The following is a 24,210-nucleotide window of genomic DNA, read 5'->3' on the forward strand; positions in this document are numbered from 1 at the left end:
CCTCCATCCTGCCTTACGGCATCTAAATTTGACGGCCTGGCGGCTGAATCCCTGATTCTCAGGGGTAGAGGCCTGTCTAGGTAATCTCTACTCTGATTAAGGCTAGGAAGCCAGTCTCCAGAGTAATTTGTTACAGGGTGTGGAAGGCCTATGTAGTCTGGTGTGAGTCCCACAAGTGGCACCCCCGAAAATATACCATTGACAGGGTTTTACAATTTCTACAGCTAGGAGTAGAAAAGAACCTGGCAGTAAGCACTATCAAGGGCCAGATTTCGGCCTTATCAGTCTGGTTTCAGAGACCTTTGGCCACCCACTCTCTGGTTAAAACCTTTTTGCAGGGAGTCGTGCGTATTAATCCTCCGGTCAAGACACCCCTTTGCCCATGGAACCTAAATCTGGTTTTATCTGCTCTACAAAGACAGCCTTTCGAGCCGTTGGCAGAGGTTCCGTTGTTGTTACTAACTAGGAAGTTAGTGTTTTTGGTGGCGATGGCTTCTGCTAGAAGGGTGTCAGAGCTGGCAGCTTTGTCTTGCAGAGAACCATACCTCATTCTACATAAGGATAGAGTGGTTCTCCGTCCTCACCCGTCCTTTTTGCCAAAAGTCATATCTAATTTTCACTTAAATCAGGATTTGGTTCTACCATCTTTCTTTCCGAAGCCTACCTCTAGAAAGGAAGGGTTGCTGCATACCTTAGATGTTGTTAGAGCCATGAAGTTCTATCTTAAAGCCACAGAAGGAATTCGGAAGACGGATGTGTTGTTCGTCCTACCGAATGGACCCAAGAAGGGTCAGGCTGCAGTGAAATCCACCATCTCTAGATGGATTAAACAATTGATTATTCAGACCTACGGCTTAAATTGAGTATCTCCTCCTTTGTCAGTGAGGGCCCATTCTACTAGGGCCATGGGCGCCTCCTGGGCAGCGCACCACCAGATCTCCATGGCTCAGGTTTGCAGGGCGGCGACCTGGTCGTCAGTCCATACATTCACAAAGTTTTATCAGTTGGACGTTAGAAGGAGTGCTGACGCAGCCTTTGGGCAGGCGGTTCTGCAGGCTGCAGTATAGGATCCTCGGGTCCGGGGCACCTTTACTTCATTTATTTCAATTTAAATAGATTTTCCTATTGTGATGTCTCCCTCCCCTCATTGAGCATTGCTTTGGGACATCCCACATAGTAATGGCTATGCTGCTTTGTGTCCCGTGATGTACGATAAAGAAAAGTGGATTTTTATATACAGCTTACCTGTAAAATCCTTTTCTTGGAGTACATCACGGGACACAGAGCTCCCACCCCTCTTGTGGGAAATACTTGGGATGCATACTGCTTGCTACAAAACTGAGGTACTCCTGTTATGGGCGGGGGTTATATAGGGAGGGGACTTCCTGTTTGGGAGTGCCAGTGTCCATCACCTGAAGGTAGAGTATATAACCCACATAGTAATGGCTATGCTGCTCTGTGTCCCATGATGTACTCCAAGAAAAGGATTTTACAGGTAAGCTGTATATAAAAACCCACTTTTTGCATCCGTCTGGCGGATCGGATGAAAACGGGCAGATGGTTCGTTTTCATCCGATCCCCCATAGAGGAGAGCGGTGATCTGACTGGTCCGTCTCTTCACAGTGCGCAGAGACAGACTAGTCATCCGCCGGATGTCCAAAGCGGATGTCCAAAAATGGATCCACATGTGTGAAAGGGGCCTGAGGGGGGGGGGGGGGGGGGCAAAAGAATCTGTCCACATAACGGTCCCCTGATGCCAAAATGAATCCTTTTCATTCAGTTTTCTTTGTGAGATAGCTGTTCCTGAAATCATGGTGTAGTAAAAAAAAAGCAGCCAGTGATCCCAAACTTCAGTAAATGAATATCTGCCTCTACTGCATAGATGCACAGTCAGCTCCTCCATTTTTTTTTTAGCTAAATGCATCAAAACAAAAGGTGTACAAAGTCTTAGTTTGTGTTTATATCCATCACAGCTTGAGTAGAAAAGCCTGTCTCCTGCCAGCTTGGTGCAGAGTTTGGACCCTTGCTTTCTATGGGGAAGCAATGGTCGTATTGCAGCGATCACACACATACCCAATCTAGCTGTAGCTCTGTAATCACTAGGGAAAAGGAGCTTTGTAGATTGCAGAGGGGGACATCAGACTTTCTCAGAAAGACCGCTGCTTTCACACAGAAAACAGGTGTTCTACTTGGCACTGCTGACAGGGGACAGGCTTTTGTTCTCAGGCTGTGGCTGCCTTTGAAAGAAAAGTGAACTGAAAGACATTAAACCCCTTGTGTACCGATGCACCTTGAATGTATTTAGCTAATTTAAACTGAAGGTTCAATAAGGCTTTATCCATGAACTAGCATCAAGCACTCATTGGTGAAGAACCCCTAATTTGACATTATGCACGTTTTATGGGAATTTTTCTTTATGCCTCATATTCTCTTTTTGCAGAAATGCATCTTGAATCTGAATACTAAGGTTTACAGTGATCACATGACAGTAGTGTTTCATATTTAAAGTCACATGACTAAACTTTGCCTTACTTTTACTGTAGAGGGAAGTATTACAACCAGCCATACATGCCATTTGTTGGAAACCACCCATCAATGTACAACTCGGAGCCCCTCCCAGAACCAGGACCTATGATATCACCACCACAGTCCATGCCAATGTATGGCAACCAGGGAATGAACATACCATTCAACCAGTCTTCAGCACAAGGCCATGGCCAAAACCACCAGAGGGATGGCAATGGTATTCCTTTTCTCCAAACTGTAGAAGAGAAAACGCATAGCATGCAACCGCAAAACAGCTATCAGCACTCCCAGAATGCTCCTGGATACTATGATAACTACTACTCCCAGCAGGCTGTTCACCATGTGCAGTCTACAAACCTATCAGAATGTGAGTTGCATCTGTTTCTCGTCTTATATGAAAGTTTCTTCTAACTTGTTTTGACATTCAGATCTACTTTGCTAAAAGTGGAGCAGCATTTTTGATTTTTAAATGTATCCTCTGCTCTAGAATCCCTTCCTTTTTATCTATGGTTTGGCCAAGAACAGGAGTTACATATCGAGATTCCACCCGAAGTGCCACCTACTTACAATATTTTGAAATATGGTCTGCTGTATATCTAAGAATTCTATTCTGTTCTAATAATAAAAGTATGTTTCTCTTCCATTAAAGCTTTTAAAAATGTAGATCTTCACAGACCAATACCCTAAAATTCCAATTACAAATGTGTAAATTTTACTGTAGGGCAGTGGTCATCAACCCTGTCCTCAGGGCCCACTAACAGGCCAGGTCAGATTGTATGGGGAGATGCAGACTAGAATACTGCAATCACTGAGCAGCAAATGATATCACCTGTGATGTATTTCATTCATCTCGCAAACCTGGCATATTTAGTGGGCCCTGAGGACATTGTTGATGACCACTTCTGTAGGGCACCCATGTTGCCCCTTCAAGTATCCACTATTCTACAGAAGTTTAGACACTTTATAAAATGTGATGGTATAATTATTAGTTAAAGTGGAACTTCACCCAAAAGGAGAATTTCCACTTGTTTGAAGGGGAAAAGCAAGTTCATCCTCTCCCCTTCCCCCCACATCATGGGTCCCAGAAGACTGCAGGACCATTCACAAAGCATAGTGTGAAGTCACAAGACTTCACAGCCGGATTCCCTTAGTTAAGATGCCAGTGCTAGGGACCTGAAGCCCAGTGAAGAGTGGACTTGTGTGAGGGCAGCACTGGACAGGTAAGTGTCTTTATATTAAAGGTCAGCCGCTACAGTATTTGTTCTCTTCCCTCATTGAGTGCTGCCCTAGTGTATTGAAGACCTCACTGTTGCCTAAATTGTATATGCTCTCACTACAGACAACCGTCTGCCCAGTCCTGTTATTCAGAGCACCCTACATACACACTTTTTTTTTATCTGGAGCTACAGTATTTGTAGCTGCTGACTTTGTGGGCTGGAGAATGGAGCTCCTCTTTGAGTTCAGCAAGATGAATGCCACCTTGTGGATTTAACTACTGCCATAAAAATGTCTGATGTAATAGAGTTAAAACCAGCAGGTCCAGCGGCGAAGTGCCAGAAGTATAGCAATATCTATGTTCCCAATGCTTAGTGAAAATAAAAATTGTAAATTAAAGAGATAAGTTCATACGGTGGCATGCATCTCTGTGGACTCAACCTCTAGTAATCCAGAACAATGTACAAAATGTTTGAAATCCCGTTTATAAAAATATTTTGTGTTACTGGAAAAATTAATCAAGGAGCCTTTTTTTGCAATTGCACTATATTAGGTTTAACTGGCTTTTGGAACTTGCATGTGTTGTATTCGTGTTTTAATATACAGAAACAAGTCTATACTTTTGTTTGGGAAACGCTTAATTAGTAATGTTTATTTTACATTTTGTATCCTAAAGGGGTTTGACAGGAAATCTTTCATGGTTGTCTGAATACTTTAATGCCTGCTAAGTTGTTAATTGTTTGTTACATATTTATTTTCAGCTGTGTGTAAAGTTTTGTTCTCAAGAATTGGCAAAAACCTAGATGGTGCAGAAACCAGCCAGCCACCTCCCCCACAAAGATCAGTGAGCAGAGACGAAGGTATGTACACAGTTCATTGTATAGGCTCAGACAGCATAATCTCCTGAAATGCCTTGTACAGCAGTTACAGTATGTCACATAAGAAGACATTTCTTAAAGTAAATCTGTACTCTATTTTAAATGTTTTAAAAAAGAAAGCCCTAAATCAGGCACAGCACGATGCCCACAGTTACATTTATTGGCAAGGAAGCCTTTTTTTTGTCATGATATAATGTATTATTTTGTTACCTGGCTTTCCCTAACTTTGTGGCTAAAATGAAATCACTAATTCCCTCAACAACTCAATGAGTATTTACCGTATTTATCGCGGTATAACGCGCTCTGGCGTATACCGCGCACCCCCAAAGTGGCCCCCAATCCTGTGGGAAAAAAAGATTTTTAGTTTTTTTGTACTTACAGTTTTGATGTCTTGCGCGGCGTCCATCTGCGGCCTCGTCGGGTCCGGCGTCCTTCTGCGGCTTCGGGTGTCCTCTTCGGCGGGTCCGGCGTCCGTCTTCGGCGGGTCGGGTGTCCATCTTCGGCGGGTCCGGTGTCCATCTTCGGCGGGTCCGGTGTCCATCTTCGGCGGGTCCGGTGTCCATCTTCGGCGGGTCCGGCGTCCTTCGGCGGCGTCCTCCCGCTCGTTTCCCGCCACAACTTTGAATACTGCGCCCGCATATAGCGAGCGCAGTACACTCGTGAATCTTCGGGCAGGCTCGGGCGCCTCTCGCACTGACGTCCTGTACGCTCAGGACGTCAGGACGAGAGGCGCCGAGACTGGCCGAAGATTCACGAGTGTACTGCGCTCGCTATATGCGGGCGCAGTATTCAAACTCATGGCGGGAAAGCGGGTATCGACGTATATCGCGCACCCACGATTTTGCCCTGATTTTCAGGGCAAAATAGTGCGCGGTATACGCCGATAAATACGGTAACTATTTCACACTTGATAGTGATTATTACTTTACAACAGCAGCTGCCTACAAGATTTCTATTTGATTGCAACGTGGGTAATTAATGGTATTTAATTTCTTTGTGGCTGAGGCCCCTTTCACGCTGCCCTGACTTGAAAGTTGCACGATTTTGCTGCGATTTCAGGGAATGCTTGTGTAAACGTGAGGTCTATGGACCTCAACTCACATCAATCAGACCAAAGTAGTACAGGGACTACTTTGAAATCGGTGTGACTTGAGGTCACACTGATATGGTAAACATGGGGTACGACTTTTCATGCGACGCTGATGTCCAAAGTCTCACGAAAAAGTCACACAAGTGTAAAAGGGGCCTAGTCTCAGTGAAGTTGGCTGCCTATGGTAAGCAAAGTATTTGTTTGATCACCTCTGCACAGACAGAGGTCGGCAGAGGGCCATACATTTTTACTAGGTACATAGGTAACTACCTGCTTTGTGTTTCTGCACCTAGAACAATACAGGTTCTTTGTAAAGTAAATGTGTTGTCATAAAATATATGGTGTACCTTTTTAAATACCAACAATTTTGAAAGATGGAGCAATAACATGTCCCTAGTAGTAATCCACCAAAGTTGGAAATTTAATATCCTCTCTCCCCCCCAAAAAGATGCCTCTGTGACCTAAAGAGAGGTGCCAACGTTGCACTGTGTGTAGAAAGAAGTGGGCTTTTGCATACATAATCCCTGGGTTTAGAGGTCATGCTAGATTTTGCAAAACATGATAACATTAACTTTAAAACCCATTTTTGTAAAAGTAGAAAAACAAAACGTATTTAAACTCCCTCGATTAACAACAGACTGCTTGGTTTGCTGAATTGAAAAGTAGGCTCCCTGCTGGTTGGCAGACATAGCTGTGAAATATCTCTTTACTAAAGTGGTTATAAAGCCTAATCATCTTTTCCTTGATTTATTCCTCACCCCCCCCCCTTTCAATAAGCCCTCATTCTCTCCAGCACTGTGCAGATCTGCCGCTCCCCCCCCCCCCCCCTCCACTTCCTGGTCTCTCGAGATTTGCTGAGGCACTGGGAGCCATTGGCTTCTGCTGCTGTCATTCAAAGCCAGTGATGAGGGAGCAGGTGACGGGTTGATGTCCTGCTGTCTGAGTCAGTAGACTGACGCTCAGGAGCACGCCTGTACAAGTTCCCCCATACAAAGCCACTTTGTATGGGGGCACTTGGTGGAGGGAGGAAGCCAGGAATGCCAGCGGGGGACCCAAGAAGAGGAGGTTCGGGCAGCTCTTTGACAAATTCTATTGCAGAGAGTAGGTAAGAATAAACCTGTTTATTTAAAAAAAATAATTAGAATCGCGTTTAAAAAGGGTTTTAAGATTTTTTTTTTCTCATATTAAAAGTGGGACAAAAATAGTGGCTTTATATTCTTGAGCAATCTATTAGATATTCACATTCTAGTACTACATTCCTGATTATCTTATTACACTTTCCTCTTATTCTTTTTTTTTTTTATTTATAGATGAGTTTGCAAACTGGTACAGCAGTGAAGAGGAGGATGGTAGCGGTGTGAGTTCAATCCTAAAAACACTTAGAAACCAAGCAAAGTTGGCACGGACCAACTCTACAGAACAAAAGTCAGTTCCTCAAATTAATGACCCAAGGCTTGCAAAAGACAGGGTGGGGTCAGGGCAGATATTTGATCCTCGAGTAAGACCCTCTCAGGGGCTAAGTCCAGGCCATCAGGGAGAGAATGTGTCTGCTGACCCAAGAGTGGCTCGTGACCCCAGAAAAATTAAACTGAATGAGACCTCCACTGTCAGTCAACCAGTTCAACCTGTGGGTATTGCTAAGCAGCAGAAAGTGGTGGATGAAGACGATGAAGATGCTGAGAGGGAACTGAGGGAGAAGGCAGCTATTATTCCATTAGAAATGTTACCAGGTGTGACACTGAGGGACCCCCGACGTAAACTGAGACAGTTCAGTCACATTAAAAAGGACATTATACTGGCCAAACCTCACTTTGCAAAACTAATTGTTTGGGCACCTGAGGATTTACTTCCTGTACCCCCTCCTAAACCTGACCCCGTATCTTCAATAAATTTGCCATTACCCCCACTTATAGCCGATCAGAGACTTAACAGGTCAAAGAGTCTAAGCGAAGTGCTCCATTCTGGCCCTGATCCAAGGTTGGAAAGGTTGGATCCGAGACTGGAATTAAAAGCAAAACAAGCCAATATGGCAGCCAGAAGTACCCTTACAGAGCCAGCTGACTCAAATGTGATTAAACCAAGTGATCCTCGGCTTCAGAAAACCATTCAATCGAGATTTCACCGGTCTCCGAGCTCCGATGCCCAACCTGGAGCAATTAAAGAAATGGTGCCTCAAAAAGTTGACCCCCGCTTGGCAGCCAGGTCAGCGATGGGGTCATCACCAACATCGGTTAAATCACCTCAAGATGTACTTTCAACATACACTCCTAAATTGTCCCCATCAAGTAGTAAATTGGGATCTCCAGGGTCAATACTGAAGAATATCAGTATGTTCAGTCCTCTTGACAGTGCAGCCACTTCTTCAGAGCCTTTGTCCACTGAGACAGGAGATAATGAAGATCATCAGAAGAAGCCTGCCAATACGAACATGCCATCTGCTGAGCCTGAAGTAATGGACAGTGTGCAGCAACCTGTGAGCTCATCAGAAGGACTGGCATTGGACAAAGATGCTCAAAGCTCTGAGGATGTGGACAAACCTGAAAACTCTGATGAGAAACTCGAAACAGAAAATCAACCTCCAGCAGTACAGTCAGCTACTGCACCAGCAGTTCATAACCTGCCAATCCAGGCCTTATCAGGACTTATCAGGCCCCAGTACAATGATCCAAGGCAAACCAAGTCAACAGGACCTGCCAGCCAGGTATCAGATGCTAACACTGAAGCTGAGGCAGACGATGACAAGCCCTTGAAAGATGTTTTCAAAACCTTTGACCCCACAGCTTCTCCATTTTGCTAACTGCAACCTTTACTGGAGGAGTCATGTTGTACATAGTGGTTCACCCCCTTCCCCCCCACCGTTTTCTAGCTGGCTTTATTCCACACCCCTATTTATTTATAAATTATGATCGCATCTCTGATCTACTTCTGATTTATTTCAATGCGGGCATAAGCTACGCCAAGTGCATTTCCCGTGGTGTTGTATTTCAGGCTCTCATGTAATGGTAAATTTTGTGATTATTCCTTACAAAATAGGTTTCAGTAATGCACTTTCACTGTACATAGGCCATAATGTGAAAATGACACATGTACAATCTATTGGCACATTTGTATGACTGTATGGTATAAAGCAATATATTGTAAATTAGCTATATTGACTTTAAGACACAGAGTTAAAAAAATGTATAGGTCAGTACATTAAAACCAAACATGTTCATACAAGAGAGCAGAAGAACTCAGCGCAGCTGTATACAGGAGACTGCCATGTGCCATTTAGTATGACCTACTAGAAATTCTGCTGCAAAGGTTCTTTGGGAGACCACAGGTCCTCAGATCGCCTTTGGTGTATGTACCTCCTGGCTTCAGTAAAATCAGTGTTAACGACCATCCTTGGCACATCCCACAGTGTGATGCTGGGTGTCTCTCCACTGAGAGGCTGTAAAAGTCCAAATATGAATACTACAGGACTCCAGGTTTTGAGGGCTCTTGAGGTGTTTTACCTTTCTAGTAGGTCATAAGCGCTTGGTAGTATATAGCATTTTAATTCTATATTTCTAGCTGTCGCCGCTACTAATAGATAAATTTTATAGTGCAACTTCCAGCAGGTAGCTGACAGTATGAGGAAGAGGATTAAGAAGGTTAATATGCCCTTCCCTTTTGGTGCATTCCATATTTAATCCGAGGTCCTGGATAATCAAATTTTTTTTAAATACAAGAGGCATGTGTATTCTTACTTCAGTTTTGATGACTTTTGTCTATTTCTTGCATATCTGTGCAGCAATCCATTGAGAAACGTTGCCACTATACAAGAGCTTCCTGTATTCTGGTATCTGCACCTCCTGTAGTTTTCTACAGGCAGCCTGTAGTTAATGGTCCTGTTTGGTTCCTCTCACAGCAGCACAGCAATAATGTCACCACTATAAGGCGATACACGGGTTTGCAAAGCCATTTGGTGCACAGAAAGTGAATTCATTTCCTTTGTGGTTATTGCGGAATATCTTTAAAATATGTGTGCCTGCACTCCAGCTTTAAGTAATTTTTAGATTTTTTTCCTTAATGTGGTTTGAACTCCATTTTCTTAAAAAAATACAAATGGTATCTGTTTTGTATGCAGGTTCAACAGCATTTCTAGAGGTAAAATTGCATTGGGTGGAATTAATTATAAAAAACTGAAGGTAAGGCAAAGGATGCATTGAGGGAGATTTACTAAAAATGGTGCACACACAATCTGGTACAGCTGTGTACAGCAACCAGCTCCCATGTAAAAAAGCGAAGCTGAATTGAACAAGCTAAAAGCTTATTGGTTACTATGCACAACTGCACCAGTTTTAGTAAATATCCCCCATTGAGTCAGTTTTACTCAGCAGGTCAAGACTCCAGTGCCAGGTAAAGGACCTGGCCAGTTTTTGCGATTCGGCACTGCGTCGCTTTAACTGACAATTGCGCGTTCGTGCGATGTGGCTCCCAAACAAAGTTGGCATCCTTTTTTTCCCACAAATAGAGCTTTCTTTTGGTGGTATTAGATCACCTCTGCGGTTTTTATTTTTTGCGCTATAAACAAAAATAGAGCGAAAATTTTGAAAAAAATATATACATTTTTTACTTTTTGCTATAATAAATACCCCCAAAAAATATATAATTTTTTTTCTCAGTTTAGGCCGATACGTATTCTACATATTTTTGGTAAAATAAATCGCAATAAGCGTTTATCAATTGGTTTGCGCAAAATTTACAGCGTTTAAAAATAGTGGATAGTTTTATTGCATTTTTATTACCATTTTTCTTTTACTACTAATGGCGGCGATCAGCGATTTTTTTCGTGACTGCGGCATTATGGCGGACACATTGGACAATTTTGACACATTTTTGGGACCATTGTCTTTTTCACAGCAAAAATTGTTATACAAATGCATTGTTTACTGTGAAAATGACAATTGCAGTTTGGGAGTTAACCACTAGGGGGCGCTGAAGGGGTTACGTGTGACCTCATATGTGTTTCTAACTGTAGGGGGGCGGGGCTGGACGTGTGACGTCATTTCCCTATATCAGGGAACAAACGATCAATGACAGCGCCACTGTGAAGAACGGGGAAGGTGTTCTTCAGCTCCTGTGACTGATCGTGGGACTCCAACGGCGATCGGGCCCACGGTCACAGAGCTTCGGACCGGGTCGCGGGCACGCGCACCACAGCTGGGCACTTTAAGAGGACGTGCTTGTGCCCAGCCGTGCCATTCTGCCGACGTATATGTGCAGAAGGCGGTCCTTAAGTGGTTAATGATTATGTACATTCTAAAGAACAGAACTGTTTGAGTTTAATCTACCTTTTGTAAAAAAGGAGAGTGCCTTACAATCCTAGGCTTTGGGAGGCTGTGTGTTTGTTGATGGCTACGGTGTATGGAGACACAGCTTTTATCCCTTCCTGCAAGCAAGTGTGGCTCCATAGGATGGTGCAAGAACGGAGCCACCCTAAAACAGGACACCTGGGGCAGGGGTCTAGGCATCAGCTTAAATGGGAACATAAGCGAAAATTAAAACGTACCTGCATACTCACTAATTTATCAAATCAGCTGTTGAAAATGCTTAAAAACAGAGGCTTTAATATCACTTTAAAGCTGAACTCCAGGCAGATAAAATTACAGAAATGAATACAGTTCTGTGTTTATACACCCATAATTTTTATTTATTTTTTACATGCAAGAACTGGAAGTACCTAAACTCTGCTTATCAGCCTCTTGCAGTCTTTGTATGGCAGAGCCCAAGCTGAGGGAGGGAAAAGCAGTAAAAGGGAACAAACCCTTCTGCTACAGGGTTTGTGTGCTAACAAGGAGCAGAGAGGAGTGTATCAGTCTGCTGCTTCTATTTTCACTGTCGAGTCATAAGCTAGGAAAGGACAAGACCTGTAAGTGTTACTGAACTGCAGTAGGGAAAAATCATGTCTTCTTGCTGCCAGGCAGGGCTGTGTTAATCTCAGAGTTGAATGTACAGAAATACAAATCAATACAGGTAAAAGAGCACCCATATGTATGTACTTTATGTGTGTATTTAGCATTTTGACCTGAGTATTAGGGACATTTAGGAAACACGAAAAACTGTGGCACTGAATAGGAACACCCAATAGTATGACTGAAGTATTGACTTAGATCTTAAGGGCCCTTTTAAATCAGGTCCACCTGTCCATTTTTCAGGCAGAGCTCATCGGAAGCTCCATGCAGCCCTATGGACGATTGTATGTAAACGGATGTTGGTGTCCTTCCAGGTCTGGAAAAAAAGAAACCGAAAAGGACTGTCATTTTTAAGGACCTAAATGTGATGGATTGGAGGTAGCCTTATGTGAGTGGACCACGGAGTCTGTTTACACCCGGCCACCCATAAAGCTGTCATGGGTCCGCTGGGTACAACCTGAATAGGCATGGATGGAAAAAAACGACATCCATCCTGTTCATCTTCGATTCAGCAGGGGATCCACTCTGCTTTACGTGAAGCTGAGATTTAGCAAATTAAAAAATAAACCTCTTTAGCTTTAGTGAGCTAACTAACTTAAAGGGGTTGTAAAGGTTCGTTTTTTATTTTCTAAATAGATTCCTTTAAGCTAGTGCATTGTTGGTTCACTAATCCTTTTCCTTCTATTTCCCTTCTAAATGTTTTTTTTCTTTGTTTTCTTTGTCTGAATTTCTCACTTCCTGTTTCTCCTCAGTAAGGTGTTCAGTAAGCTGTTCTAAATGACTTTCCACTGCTCGGATGATGGTGGAAAGCTTACTGAGGAGAAACAGGAAGTGAGAAATTCAAACAAAGAAAAAAAACATTTAGAAGGGAAATCAAAGGAAAAGGTAAGTGAAACAACAATGCACTAGCTTAAAGGAACCTATTTAGAAAATAAAAGACGAACCTTTACAACCCCTTTAACCACTTCAGCCCTGGAAGAATTTACCCCTTCCTGACCAGAGCACTTTTTGCGATTTGGCACTGTGTCGCTTTAACTGACAATCGTCGTACGACGTGGCACCAGAACAAAATTTACGTCCTTTTTTTCCCACAAATAGAGCTTTCTTTTGGTGGTATTTTATCAGCTCTACGGTTTTTGTTTTTTTGCGCTATAAACAAAAGAATTTTGGAAAAAAAAAGCTATATTTTTTACTTTTTGCTATAATAAATATCCCCCAATATATATATATATATATTATATAAAATATTACGATAAGCGTATATTCATTGGTTTGCGCAAAAGTTATAACATCTATAAAATAGGGGATATATTTATGGCTATTTTATTAATATTTTTTTTTAGTAATGGCGGCGATCTGCGATTTTTATCATGACTGCGACATTATGGAGGACACATCAGACACTTTTGACTCTCTTTTGGGATCATTCACATTTATACAGCGATCAGTGCTATAAAAATGCACTGATTACTGTGTAAATGACACTGGCAGGGAAGGGGTTAAACACTAGGGGGCAATCAAGGGGTTAAGTGTGTCCAAGGATGTGATTCTAACTGAGGGGGATGGGCTACCACTGACATGACAGCAATCACTGCTCCCGATGACAGGGAGAACTAGATCCCTGTCATGTCACTAGGCAGAACAGGGAAATGCCTTGTTTATATCTTCCTGTTCTGCAGCTCCGTGTCAAGATCACTAAAAGCAAAACTTATTTTTTTTTAGTAGAGTGCAGAGGGATTAGAATGTTTGTCAGTTTTTATTGCTGTCTGTGCCCCCCTGGTTAAGGAGATTCCCCCTCTATTTATCCTGTTTACTGTTCCAATTAAAAATGAAAGTTGTCCCCAGAAAAGTAATAAAGTAGACAATGGTTCTGGTGACCTGAGGTTCCCAAGGGATTCTCTTAATTTGTTGGGATGTCCTATCACTTCCTGTTTGTCTATGGGACAGGAAATGAAGGAAAATCTCTGCAATGGGACAAAGATGGCAAAAAAAATCTGAGAGAGTTTACAACCCTCACTTTATCCAAATATAATTAAGTATATCTTATATCATGCAAGCAGCTGGATCCAGTAGAAAACTGTGCAGGGTTGCCCTTTCCTCTTCGTGCTGCTGAACCTCCGGCACTGCAAAGGGGTACAAGGTTTGGTTCCTCTGTGACGCTGCTGTGAACAAGTTCCCGACAAGCACCTTCTCCCTTCCTTCCCCATTGAGAAAGATACCCTCCTTGCTTTCACTGCCTGTAACACCATTGGTGAATGAATGGAATGGGAGTCTCAGGATTCTCTCATTCATTTACAGATCATGTGACAGTCAGTGAAAGAACACTTTTCACAGCAACTTCACAGAAGACCCAAAGCTATGATCCCCTTTAGCGCCAGAAGTTCAGAGACAGGAAGAGGACAGGGTATCCCTGCAGTGAAGATTTCTCAAGCATCCTGCACCATGTAGGACATATTTCACTACAGGTAAGTTGGCTTACTAAAACTAGAGCATTTTTTTTAGCTAAACTTCAGCTTTAGTACTACAAAAATGCTGTTAAATCTTCATTATAAAGAAACAAGGATATTCTCTTCCTTCTGTGCCCTCCTGCTTTGGAGTTTTATGTCTGCTGCTTAATGACAAGTGTGCTGCACAAAAAAACTTCTGTTGACCGCCGTTCCAATGTATAACACATTTTATTACTGTTGATGAAATTTGAACTGTACAGTACGTAAAACCATGCTTCGTGTATAGCATTACAATAAGATAACATAACATTTTTATTATTTTCTTGTACAAAATTTAAAGTCTTAGGGCAGTACTGCAAAAATGGAGGACGGACTTTGTCCAAAGATTATTTTATTTTTATTTAGTCTAGTAATTGTACGTATGTAGTTTAGAGAATTGTGTTTATGTATTTTGCATGGAATTCTTTTGTATTTGCATTTTTGTTATTGCCTTTTCAGTACTTGTTATTGTTTATACCATTTTAACTAAATATTTAAACAAAAAAAAAAAAATAGTCCATTTTAGTGTACAGGGTTAAATTGTTATTTTGCTTGTAAAACTATTGGAAGTATATGTTATACTCTTATATTGTATGCGTTTCCGTTCACTTTTCCACAGAATACACCAGGAAAGTATATCAAATACAGAAGGCTTTTGTTTTGTTTTTTGGAGGTTTTTTTCTTTCCTTCATTCAGAATAGTCTGCCCTTCTAACTTTGTTACTGTTAGAGGTGCACTGAATGGAAATTTTGGTACCGAAACCGCAGGATGCATGTGGCCAAAAACCAAAAGCATTTTTAAAACCTTTATATATTTTTTTTTATACATAATTGTATTGTATTTGACTTTTTAATAATATCATGAATTTATATGAATTTATTGTCAGCCATTTTTAGCGCAAGAAGAATTCAAGGAAAATGCATCCCTTGAAATTCTATGCATGTCTTCACACTGGTCGTTGAGCTTCTATTAAAAATCCTGCTTGCTGCATTTTTGGTCCGTTAAAAAAAATGCAACTCCATAAGCATAGTAAAATCGCATGTGTTTTTGGTGCCATTTTCGGCACCTTTTCTCTTATCTGCAAAATTCCTATAACACAATTTTTGGCCGATATGTTTCAGCCGCCGAAATTTTGGTGCATCTCTAAGTACGGTGATATATTAAGTACAGCAGCCTTTCTCAACCTTTTTTACACAGAGGAACCCTTAAAATATCTTTATCTTAGGGATCCTCTGATAAAAATGACTATAATTTAGTGTGATGGTCAGTGGGAAGAATTATCCCCTTACAGCAGGGGTCTCAAATTGGTGGCCCTCCAGCTGTTGCAAAACTACAAGTCTCACGAGGCATTGCAAGGCTGACAGTTACTGTACAAGCATGACTCCCACAGGCAGAGGTATGATGGGTCTTGTAGATTCACAACAGCTGGAGGGCTGCCAGTATGAGACCCCTGCCTTACAGATGGCTAAAGAGATCAATGGTGTCGGTGGGAACGAATCTAATAAGAAATTGCTCAAGGAACATCTAGCAACCTCTGGAGGAACACTAATTGAGAAACCCTGGAGTACAGGAACAGTGAGAAGCTGTACTGTTTTTTCCCCTTCTGCGCGTCCAGCACTTCTTTAAGTAGCTCTTTTTGGCGAGAGGTAGGCTTCCCGGTCAGTTGATTTCTGCGATTAGCTGTCATTGAAAGCTCCTGAACATAAATAATGACCAGGAGCTGTGCATGACAGCTCAGTGTCTGTGCAGTGACTGCACTCTCAACACAGAAGCGTGGTTCCCTGTGAATGCAGATATATGTATGGCCAATGGGAGCTGGTTAAACTTTTTAACTTGTTCTCGGTCTGTTTTTTTTTATGAAAATAAAGTAAAATACTAAAGTGATAATTTTTGGCTCAAGAGCGGTCCGTGATAATTGAAGGGAGCTTCCTTGATTCTTACAGGCTTTTTACCACTTAGCTCCAGGCCTTTTCTGGCACCTTTTGTTTACATGTAGCAATAATTATATTTGGTTTGAAGATTTCTTGGAACCTCCAAACATCAATTTTTTCCCTAGAGAATAAATTAGTGGGTGTTGCAATTTATGTTTTACGGTATTTGCGCAGTGGTTTTTCAAATGCAATTTTGGGGGGGGGGGGGGGGGGAATCAAATTCTAGTGCAAAAAACACAATACATAACCCATTTTGTTTTGTAAAATATAGAAGATGATGTTTCACTGAGTAAATGTATCCCAAATATATCACACTTTAAAATTGCACATGCCCTTACAACAGAGACAAACAAAGTACATTTTAATATCCATAGGCAAAGTTTTAAAAGCCTTTACAGGTTACCACCTTAGATTTACAGAGGTGGTCTGGTGCTAGAATTATTGCTTATGATCTGAGGTGATATCTCACATGTGTGGGATGATCACTGTTTGCGTGCGTCTGGGGCAGACAAATGTATACACAAAAAAAGTGATAAAATTAAAGTGCCCCGGCCAAAGGCATACGCCTTTGGCCGGGGCACTTTAATTTTATCACTTTTTTTGCTGTCACAAGGAATGTAAACATCCCTTGTGACAGCGATAGGCATGTGACAGTTACATAGGTTGAAAAAAGACACAAGTCCACCCAGTTGAACCCAAAAAATAATACAATCCAATCTCTTTATAGAGAGATTTGGGGTCTATAGGACCCCTGATCCCTCCTCTGCTCCTAAAAGCATTTGATCACACCAAGATTAAAAATGTCACTCTTTACTCTGGGGAAACCAGAAGTGGTGTAAACTCATCGCTTCCAGGTTCCTATATCATAGAGGCGATCAAAGCCAATCCAGTCTTTGTTTCCCTCTACAATCAGCTGGCGGAAGCGCTGGCTGATCGATCAGATGTCCTGGTGGGACGGGACAGCCTGACGAAGCCACGCGCAGGGTGGTGAACGTCCTTTCCTGCTGCTTGTAAAAGCAATCTGGTGGCTAGTTAGCCTTTAGGATTGCTTTTACGAGAGAGCTGGCTGTCAGCTAAAAAAAAAAAAAAAAAAAAGCATAATCCTGGTATAACCACTTGAAGTCTAGCAATGCATGGGTATGTTGCTAGTTGGCAAATGGTTAAAGCCTATTTACCCTCCTAAAAATCACCTAAAAACCACCACCTTCGGGCCTCAAATGCATTTTACTGAAATCTCTTCATATTTGTCAAAATGTCAAAATTAAAACTCAAATTTTGCTCTAGCCACCACTCCTTGGAAACAGGGAGGAAGAATACATGAGATAAGCAAGACGCCTGTTAGCTTGGTGCCACCTGACCAGAATGAGCAAATCACAAGTTTCTTTATGAATCGGAAGGTGAGTCTGGATTGGACTGTTTTTAGCATGCATTTGTATGGCCTGCTAACATTTCTGCTCAACAGATCTAGGCTGTGTAGGGCTAATCAAGAGACAAGAAAAGTCACCATGAGAAAGTTCCTTTCCCCAACACAACTCTGTCAGGCTGGTCCACGGGCTGGAAAAGTCATCAGAGATTGTACAGCTTTAGAAAGGTATACATAAAGCACCTTTACCTTTCAATAGCCCAAAACTGTTTGAAGTCTAACTACAGTGATGTATAAAAAGAAGTCTCCATGTAAGATTGAAAACCTGCTTTTATGGCATCCCCTAAAAAACCCTCTCCCATTCCTAGTTGGCCTCAGTTTTTTTCTAGTGGCTTTAGGTGATAGACCTCGTCTCTCTAGTGAGAGAAGCTTACCTTTTTACATAGAGGCTATTTTCTCTTTCTCAGGATGATCTATTCCAATATGTTTCTTCTATCAATCAGGTACACCAAAGCCACTGGTGTTTATTATGCAGACTCAGTTGATTTCTTGCAAGAGCCTGAGGGGACCAGCTACAGCTAGGTGGAAGTCTATGGATCCTGCTGTGGGCACTGCCCTTGGCACATAGTGCAAAGAGTAGAGTAGCGGCGTGGCCCTTTACAGATCCAGGGTCATGGTCTGCCTGGTGTAGAGCCTGGCCCCTATGGATTTCTGCAGACCCCACTGTGGAAGAGCGAAGCAAGGAAAGGGTTTACCCCTATTATTCCAACAACATATATGGCAAGTAAAGGTGAAAGCCCTCTAAAAACATTCAGTCCTTATCCTCAAAATAATTTCTGTGCAGGTGTGGGAGAGTCACCAACCAGGTACTTGTGGCTAAAACCAGTTTTATTTTTTGTAATTGCCATCATTTTTAACTGGTGTACCCATGTGGTACGATGTGTCTCCAAATGTACCTGATGGAACTGGTAGCCCAGAGCTCTCTCACTGCACCTGCATTAGATAGTTTTCAAAGGGATTTACTGCACCTGCCTGCACAGACCCGCCTCTTCCTCTTTTTTGTGTTGGACCTCAAACTGGCAATATCTCCCAGGCCCCTCTACACTGCAGATATAAGGATTACGATACCTGGGTTGCTGGGGCCTCCAGGTGTTTCACGCTGAGGCATTCCCCTCCATCCATTTCTGCTGCAGAGTTTGTGAATACTCGCAAACTCACAAGCAAGGCAAATAATAAAGGCAGGCAAAAATTATCAGATGGACTTGCCAGCTCAGGGTCACCATTGTGGGTAGTGGTTCCTCTGTTTGGGGCCCCAGTACCCTTTGCTCTGACTCCCTGCCTTCCTCTGGTCATTGGTTTACCTTCTGAGGCATCAGATCAGGGTGACACTCCTATTATACCGAGCTGTTTTCAAACTGTGACAGTGAATGCAGGGAAACGGTCCCCCCTCCCGCTATCAAGAAGGGGGGGATCCATCAGGGTTGTGTGCACATTGTTTGAATTATGGTACGTACCATCCCCTAGACTAGAGGATAAAATGAAACTTATAGGGCACACTGGCTGCAGATGGACACTTGGGCACAATGGCTGCAGATAGACACTTGGGCACACTAGCTGCAGATGTACACTTGGGCACACTGGATGCAGATTGACACTTGGGCACTGCTGATCATTCCTGGCAATGGTGAGTGCATTCCTGGCAATGATAGGTGCTGCATTCCCGGCAATGGTGAGTGTATTCCCAGCAATGATAGGTGCTGCATTCCTGGCATTGGTGGGTCATTCACGGGAATGATAGGTGCTGCATTCCCGGCAATGGTGGGTGCATTCCCGGCAATGATAGGTGCTGCATTCCTGGCAATGGTGAGTGCATTCCTGGCAATGGTGGGTGCATTCCTGGCAATGATAGGTGCTGCATTCCTGGCAATGGTGGGTGCTGCATTCTTGGCAATGGTGAGTGCATTCCCGGCAATAATAGGTGCTGCATTCCTGGCAATGGTGGGTGCTGCATTCCTAGCAATTGGGGGCACTGACACTTATTTTGCTTCACAGTTCTTTATTTAAAATGTTTTCGTTTTTTTTTCCCCTGAAACTTCCCTCTTAAAGTGAAGGTATGTGTTATACGGCAATAAATACGGTATATCCAAATAATACGCCTGAGCTCATCTCTTCACCATACACAGCCACAAAGGCAAGATAATTCTTGTTGGGTGGTGTATTGGTGCTCGAACGAACACACTTAGACCGAATTTTAATGGTTCAAAAAATGTCAGGCAAAATGGTCGGCCCTCGAGCATGTTCACTTCATCAAATCTGGCCCTCTTTGAAAAAAGTTTGGACACCCCTGCTGTAGGCTGTTGAAAGTTTTCAAAATGAGTCAAAAGAAAGTTCTGCAGACAAATAAGATTTTCTATTCACTCATATTAAAGCAGAATTTAAGTGCTTGATGCTCACTTCTCCCTTTGTGGTGCTATGTCCATGAGCTCCTGTGCCAACACTGACATCTTCTCCTGGTCTTCTTCTGGGATTGGCATCTTTAGCCATCTTGATGGACTGCCCAGGATGACATAATTCCCATGAAATGCACAGTACTTTCTAGCCCTCCTTGGCAATAAAAAAAAAAGCTAGCCATTTTTTTTGTTCCACTTGCTGACCAGTCACGTACCTGGTACATGATCAGTCTTCACAGGGTTATACTGGGATAATGCCTGCCTTCCACGACTTGCTGGGGCTCTCTCGTCCTACCGGGAGACCCGAGCTACCAGCTGGTTTTGATCTGCTCTCCACTATGATAAACCCGGAAGCGATGACCGGACATCACTTCCGGTTTTCCTGGATGTCGTCCGTGCCATTTAAAAAAAATCTAAAGCATTCCAAAACACAGATCTTGGTGTTTTAAGTGCAGAAAGGGGTTTTGGGGTCTTATTGACCCCCAGATCTCTCCATGGAGGGTACGTTTCACATGCCTATTGCTGTCACAAGGATGTTTACATTCCTTGTGACAGCAATAAAAGTGATACATTTTTTTTACACTGTTGCTTTAAATATTTTAAGTGCTTCTGCCCCCGTACTTGCACGCAAAGGCAAACGTATGTGTCTTTCCCACATGTGAGGTATGACTGAAAACAAAATGTCATAGGCAGTAATTTCAGCACCAGATCTCTGTAAATCTAAAGTGGTAACCTTAAAGACTTTTAAAGCGCTGCCTATGGATAGTAAAATTACATTTTTTGGTGCCGCTGTATGAGCGTGCGCAATTTTAAAGCATGACATATTTGGTATTTACTTGGCGTAACATCATTTATATTTTACAAAAAAATTTGATTATGTATAGTGTTTTTTTGCATTAAAATTCCAAAATGTATTCTTAAAAAAACTGTGTTCAAAAAACTGCTGTGCTAATAGTGTGACTAAAAACATTGCAACACCTACATATGTAATTCTGTAGGGTCTCTGCTTTAAAAATTTTATATATATATAATGTTTGGGGGCTCTAAGTAATTTTTTAGCAAAAAAAACATTGCTACATGTAAACAAAAAGTGCCAGAAAAGTCTGGTCCTTTTAGTGATTAAAGTCCAACTAAAACTTTATTTTGTTTAGGATAGAATGAATGTCACAGAGGCAGGAAGATCTACTCATTTTTTCTGCCTTGTCCCTATACAGCAGGCCCGAGACTGGAAACAAGAGGACAGTGCTAGGAGCCAATCAAGTGTACTGCAGTAGATGTGCTGACAATGATAAATCACCTGTCTGCTGTGCCTACTTTTTCTAATCATAGACTGGAGACAAGAAGGGAAAGTAGAGAAAAGTCAAGACACCCACCTGGCCCCATTACATGGTTGAGCTACAGGGCCAAGCTGGGGCACTTCAGGAGTAGAGGGGCACAAATGGCAGTTACTGCAATATATGCTGTTGAAACGGTTCACAATTTATGAATTTTGGCTGTGCAATAAATTGCCTGAATTTCACCTTTACACGCCACTTAAATGTTTGAGATGATTTTTGTTCTTGTAAAATCTTTCATTGTCTGAGTTGGTCTTGGACAACTCCATCTTTCTGTAACATACCATAAATTCCATGAAGCGGTCATACTCATCATGAACTTGTTTTCCCAGAGGATAATTTTTGAGCCAGTAGATCTTACTTGGATTGTGCGGTTTGGTAATTTTTTGGCGCTCCCCAGTCATATCTGGTTTGGCTGAAGCCGTCACCTCACATATTCACAGGGTCCTGCAGTGATGTGCAGCACATAGAACTTTTTTTTTGTCTGAATACAAAATTGAGCCACGAGAGGAAAGCAGATAGTTTTCAGATGGTTTTGTAGATGTGTTTTGATTGTTTCACATTTTTCACCTCCATTGCTTACGATAACCATTTGCCCGGAAGATTTACCACCTTCATGACCAGGCCTGTGTTTGCTATATGGCACTTCATTTTTGGCTGGGAAGCCAGAAACGTTTAACACCCTGGCTATTGCCTGGTCTCAGCCCCCTGGGGCAGGTCGAACTTCCTTGTGGATAGGAACAAACACAGGCATTGTGAGAAGGCTGCTCACCCCATTGGCTGTAAAGGGTTCACTAGTGGAGAAGATTCACCCTCAGTTGGGACAGGCTTTCCAGCAAGAGCAAAAAGCACCCGTTGATGGAGTGGGAAGATTGTGGCGGTTGGGGACTCGAGAAAGAACCCTGCAAACAGAGGAGAGAGCATGTTTGAGGGCCACCGTCAAGCTGTCTTGGGACAGCCAGGTCCATTTGTGGTGCTGGAAGTTAACCCATTGGAAAAGAAAACTGGTATAGAGTTAGTCCCAGAAGTTGTGCCTATGAGGATGTTGCTGAAGAATGGTGGGGGGGGGGGGGGAATTCCTGTCAGTGTACGAAACATCACCAGTCAGCCTGAAGCCTTGCATGGTGCTAGGGAAGGTGACAACTTGGTATCGGGCGATACAGGAAGAGGACCTCACAAATCTGTCTCCCAGTTGGAGAGAAAGTGTTAAAACCCAGATAGCCAGGTAGAAAGAGATGTTCTAAAAGAATGACTTTGATGTAAGTTGTGCTAAAAGCACAGAACCCGAATGAGTGAGGACAATCCTTTCAGAGAGAGAGAGCCCGGCGGATCCCTCTGAGTGACCTTGAGGATCATTGGGAGCAGTTGGCCGAACTGAAAAAGTTTGGGGTCATTAGAGAGTCAAGGAGCCTCTATGCCACCCCCATTGTGGTAGTGCATAAGAAGAATGGAACTATTCGGATGTTTATTGATTATAGAACATTGCACTGAAGAACCATTCCTGATCAGTACACCACACCCCTCATAGAGGATGCCTTGCAATGTCTGTCTGGAGCAAAGTGGTTCAGCATGCTGCATTCGAAGAGTGGATACTATCATATGACTGAGAGAAGTTGGCATTTATTAGCCCATTGGGGGTTCTTCAAGTTTGATCGCATGCCTCAAGGATTGGCAGGAGCCCCAGCCACCTTTTCAGAGGTTGATGGAAAACACAGTGGGAGACATGAACCTGATAGGGGTGCTTGTGTATTTAGATATCATTGTGTTTGGCAAGACATTAGAGGAGCATAAGACACGAGTCTTCCAGAGGCTTCATGCAGAGGGGCTGAAACTATCATTGGAAAAATGTAAATTCTACCAGACCTCAGTCACCCACCTAGGGCACGTGGTCTCGGCAAATGAAGTAGCCACAGACCCACGAAAGCTGTTAGAGTTGAGATCCTTTTTAGGCCTCATGAACACTGGACGTTAAAATAATGCAAAACAAAAAGGCAGTAGCTTTGCAGTCAGTTTTTCAAAGTTTTTTAGCGTTTCTAGCATTTTTCCGCGTTAGTGGTTTTTAGCGTTTTTGAAGAAAATAATTCAATGGATCAAAAACATTAAACGCTGGTGAGCGACCTTTTTGCGCGTTTATCGACGTTTATCAGCGTTGGAGAGTTTTTACAGCTGAAAAACGTTTCTCAGAACCCAATAGTTTTGTTTTTTTTCTGCTCAAAAATGCCACTGCCCAAAACTAACAGCCTATGTGTGCATGGACACACAGGATAACATGATGGAGAGTAGAAAAAAACGTCTACAGCTGCTGTAAAAACATCAAATGTCCAGTGTGCATGAGGCCTTAGGGTTCTGCTCCTTTTTACAGAAGATTTGTGAAAAACTTTGCCCAAATTGTGAAGCCTCTGAATTAATTTTTGCAGAGGAAAGTGAATGAAGGTCCGCAAAAGTCGCATTAAGCGGAGCCCAGACAGTTGAGGCCCAGGAGGCCGTGTGAACCTGTTCCGCACCAGTGGACTCCAAAGTGTGAAAAGGTTTTTAGGTCTTTAGGCCTTACTAAAGCTCCAGTTTTGCCTATGCTGACCCTGTCGAGCTTTATGAGTTGCATTTGAATGCTAGCCAAGATGGGTTAGGAGTCATCTATCTGGAGACGAAAGGGAAACTTTGCCCGGTCACATATGTGAGTTGGAGTTCCTGGCCCTTAAGTGGGCCTTGGTGGATAAGCTGCAAGATTATCAGTATGGGGCTACATTTGTGGTAAAAAACAATAACAATCCCCTAACCTACTTGCTGTCTACTGCTAAACTAGATGCCACTGGTCAGCGATGACTGGCCGCCCTATCTGAGTTTCAATTCAGCCTGAAGTACCGGCCAGGGGTAGGAAACTGGGATGCTGATGCCCCGTCTCGAAGACCACACATCCCCAGTGATAGTGCAAGGAACTGGGTTCATCTGACTCCTAAAGAAGTTCATGCAGTGTGTCAAGGAGTAGAGCATCGTCATA

The 24,210-nt window shown here is 42.7% G+C and overlaps 1 protein-coding gene across 3 annotated transcripts in view; it reads left to right on the forward strand.

Moving 5' to 3' along the window:
* Positions 1–24,210, forward strand: part of ZC3H6 (zinc finger CCCH-type containing 6) — a 100,721-nt gene that overhangs the window by 64,423 nt on the left and 12,088 nt on the right. For 2 of the 3 annotated variants that reach the window (XM_040332626.1, XM_040332627.1), the window contains exons 10-12: positions 2,544–2,893; positions 4,503–4,601; positions 7,020–8,620. In XM_040332626.1, coding sequence (XP_040188560.1) covers positions 2,544–2,893; positions 4,503–4,601; positions 7,020–8,506 — 1,936 coding nt within the window. In that variant the 3' untranslated portion in view covers positions 8,507–8,620. Of the gene's footprint in view, positions 1–2,543; positions 2,894–4,502; positions 4,602–7,019; positions 8,621–24,210 lie in introns of those variants that run through there. The other variant, XM_040332628.1, reaches the window with a different exon arrangement.

This window comes from Rana temporaria, chromosome 13 (assembly GCF_905171775.1).
Source record: "Rana temporaria chromosome 13, aRanTem1.1, whole genome shotgun sequence".
Taxonomy (NCBI): domain Eukaryota; kingdom Metazoa; phylum Chordata; class Amphibia; order Anura; family Ranidae; genus Rana; species Rana temporaria.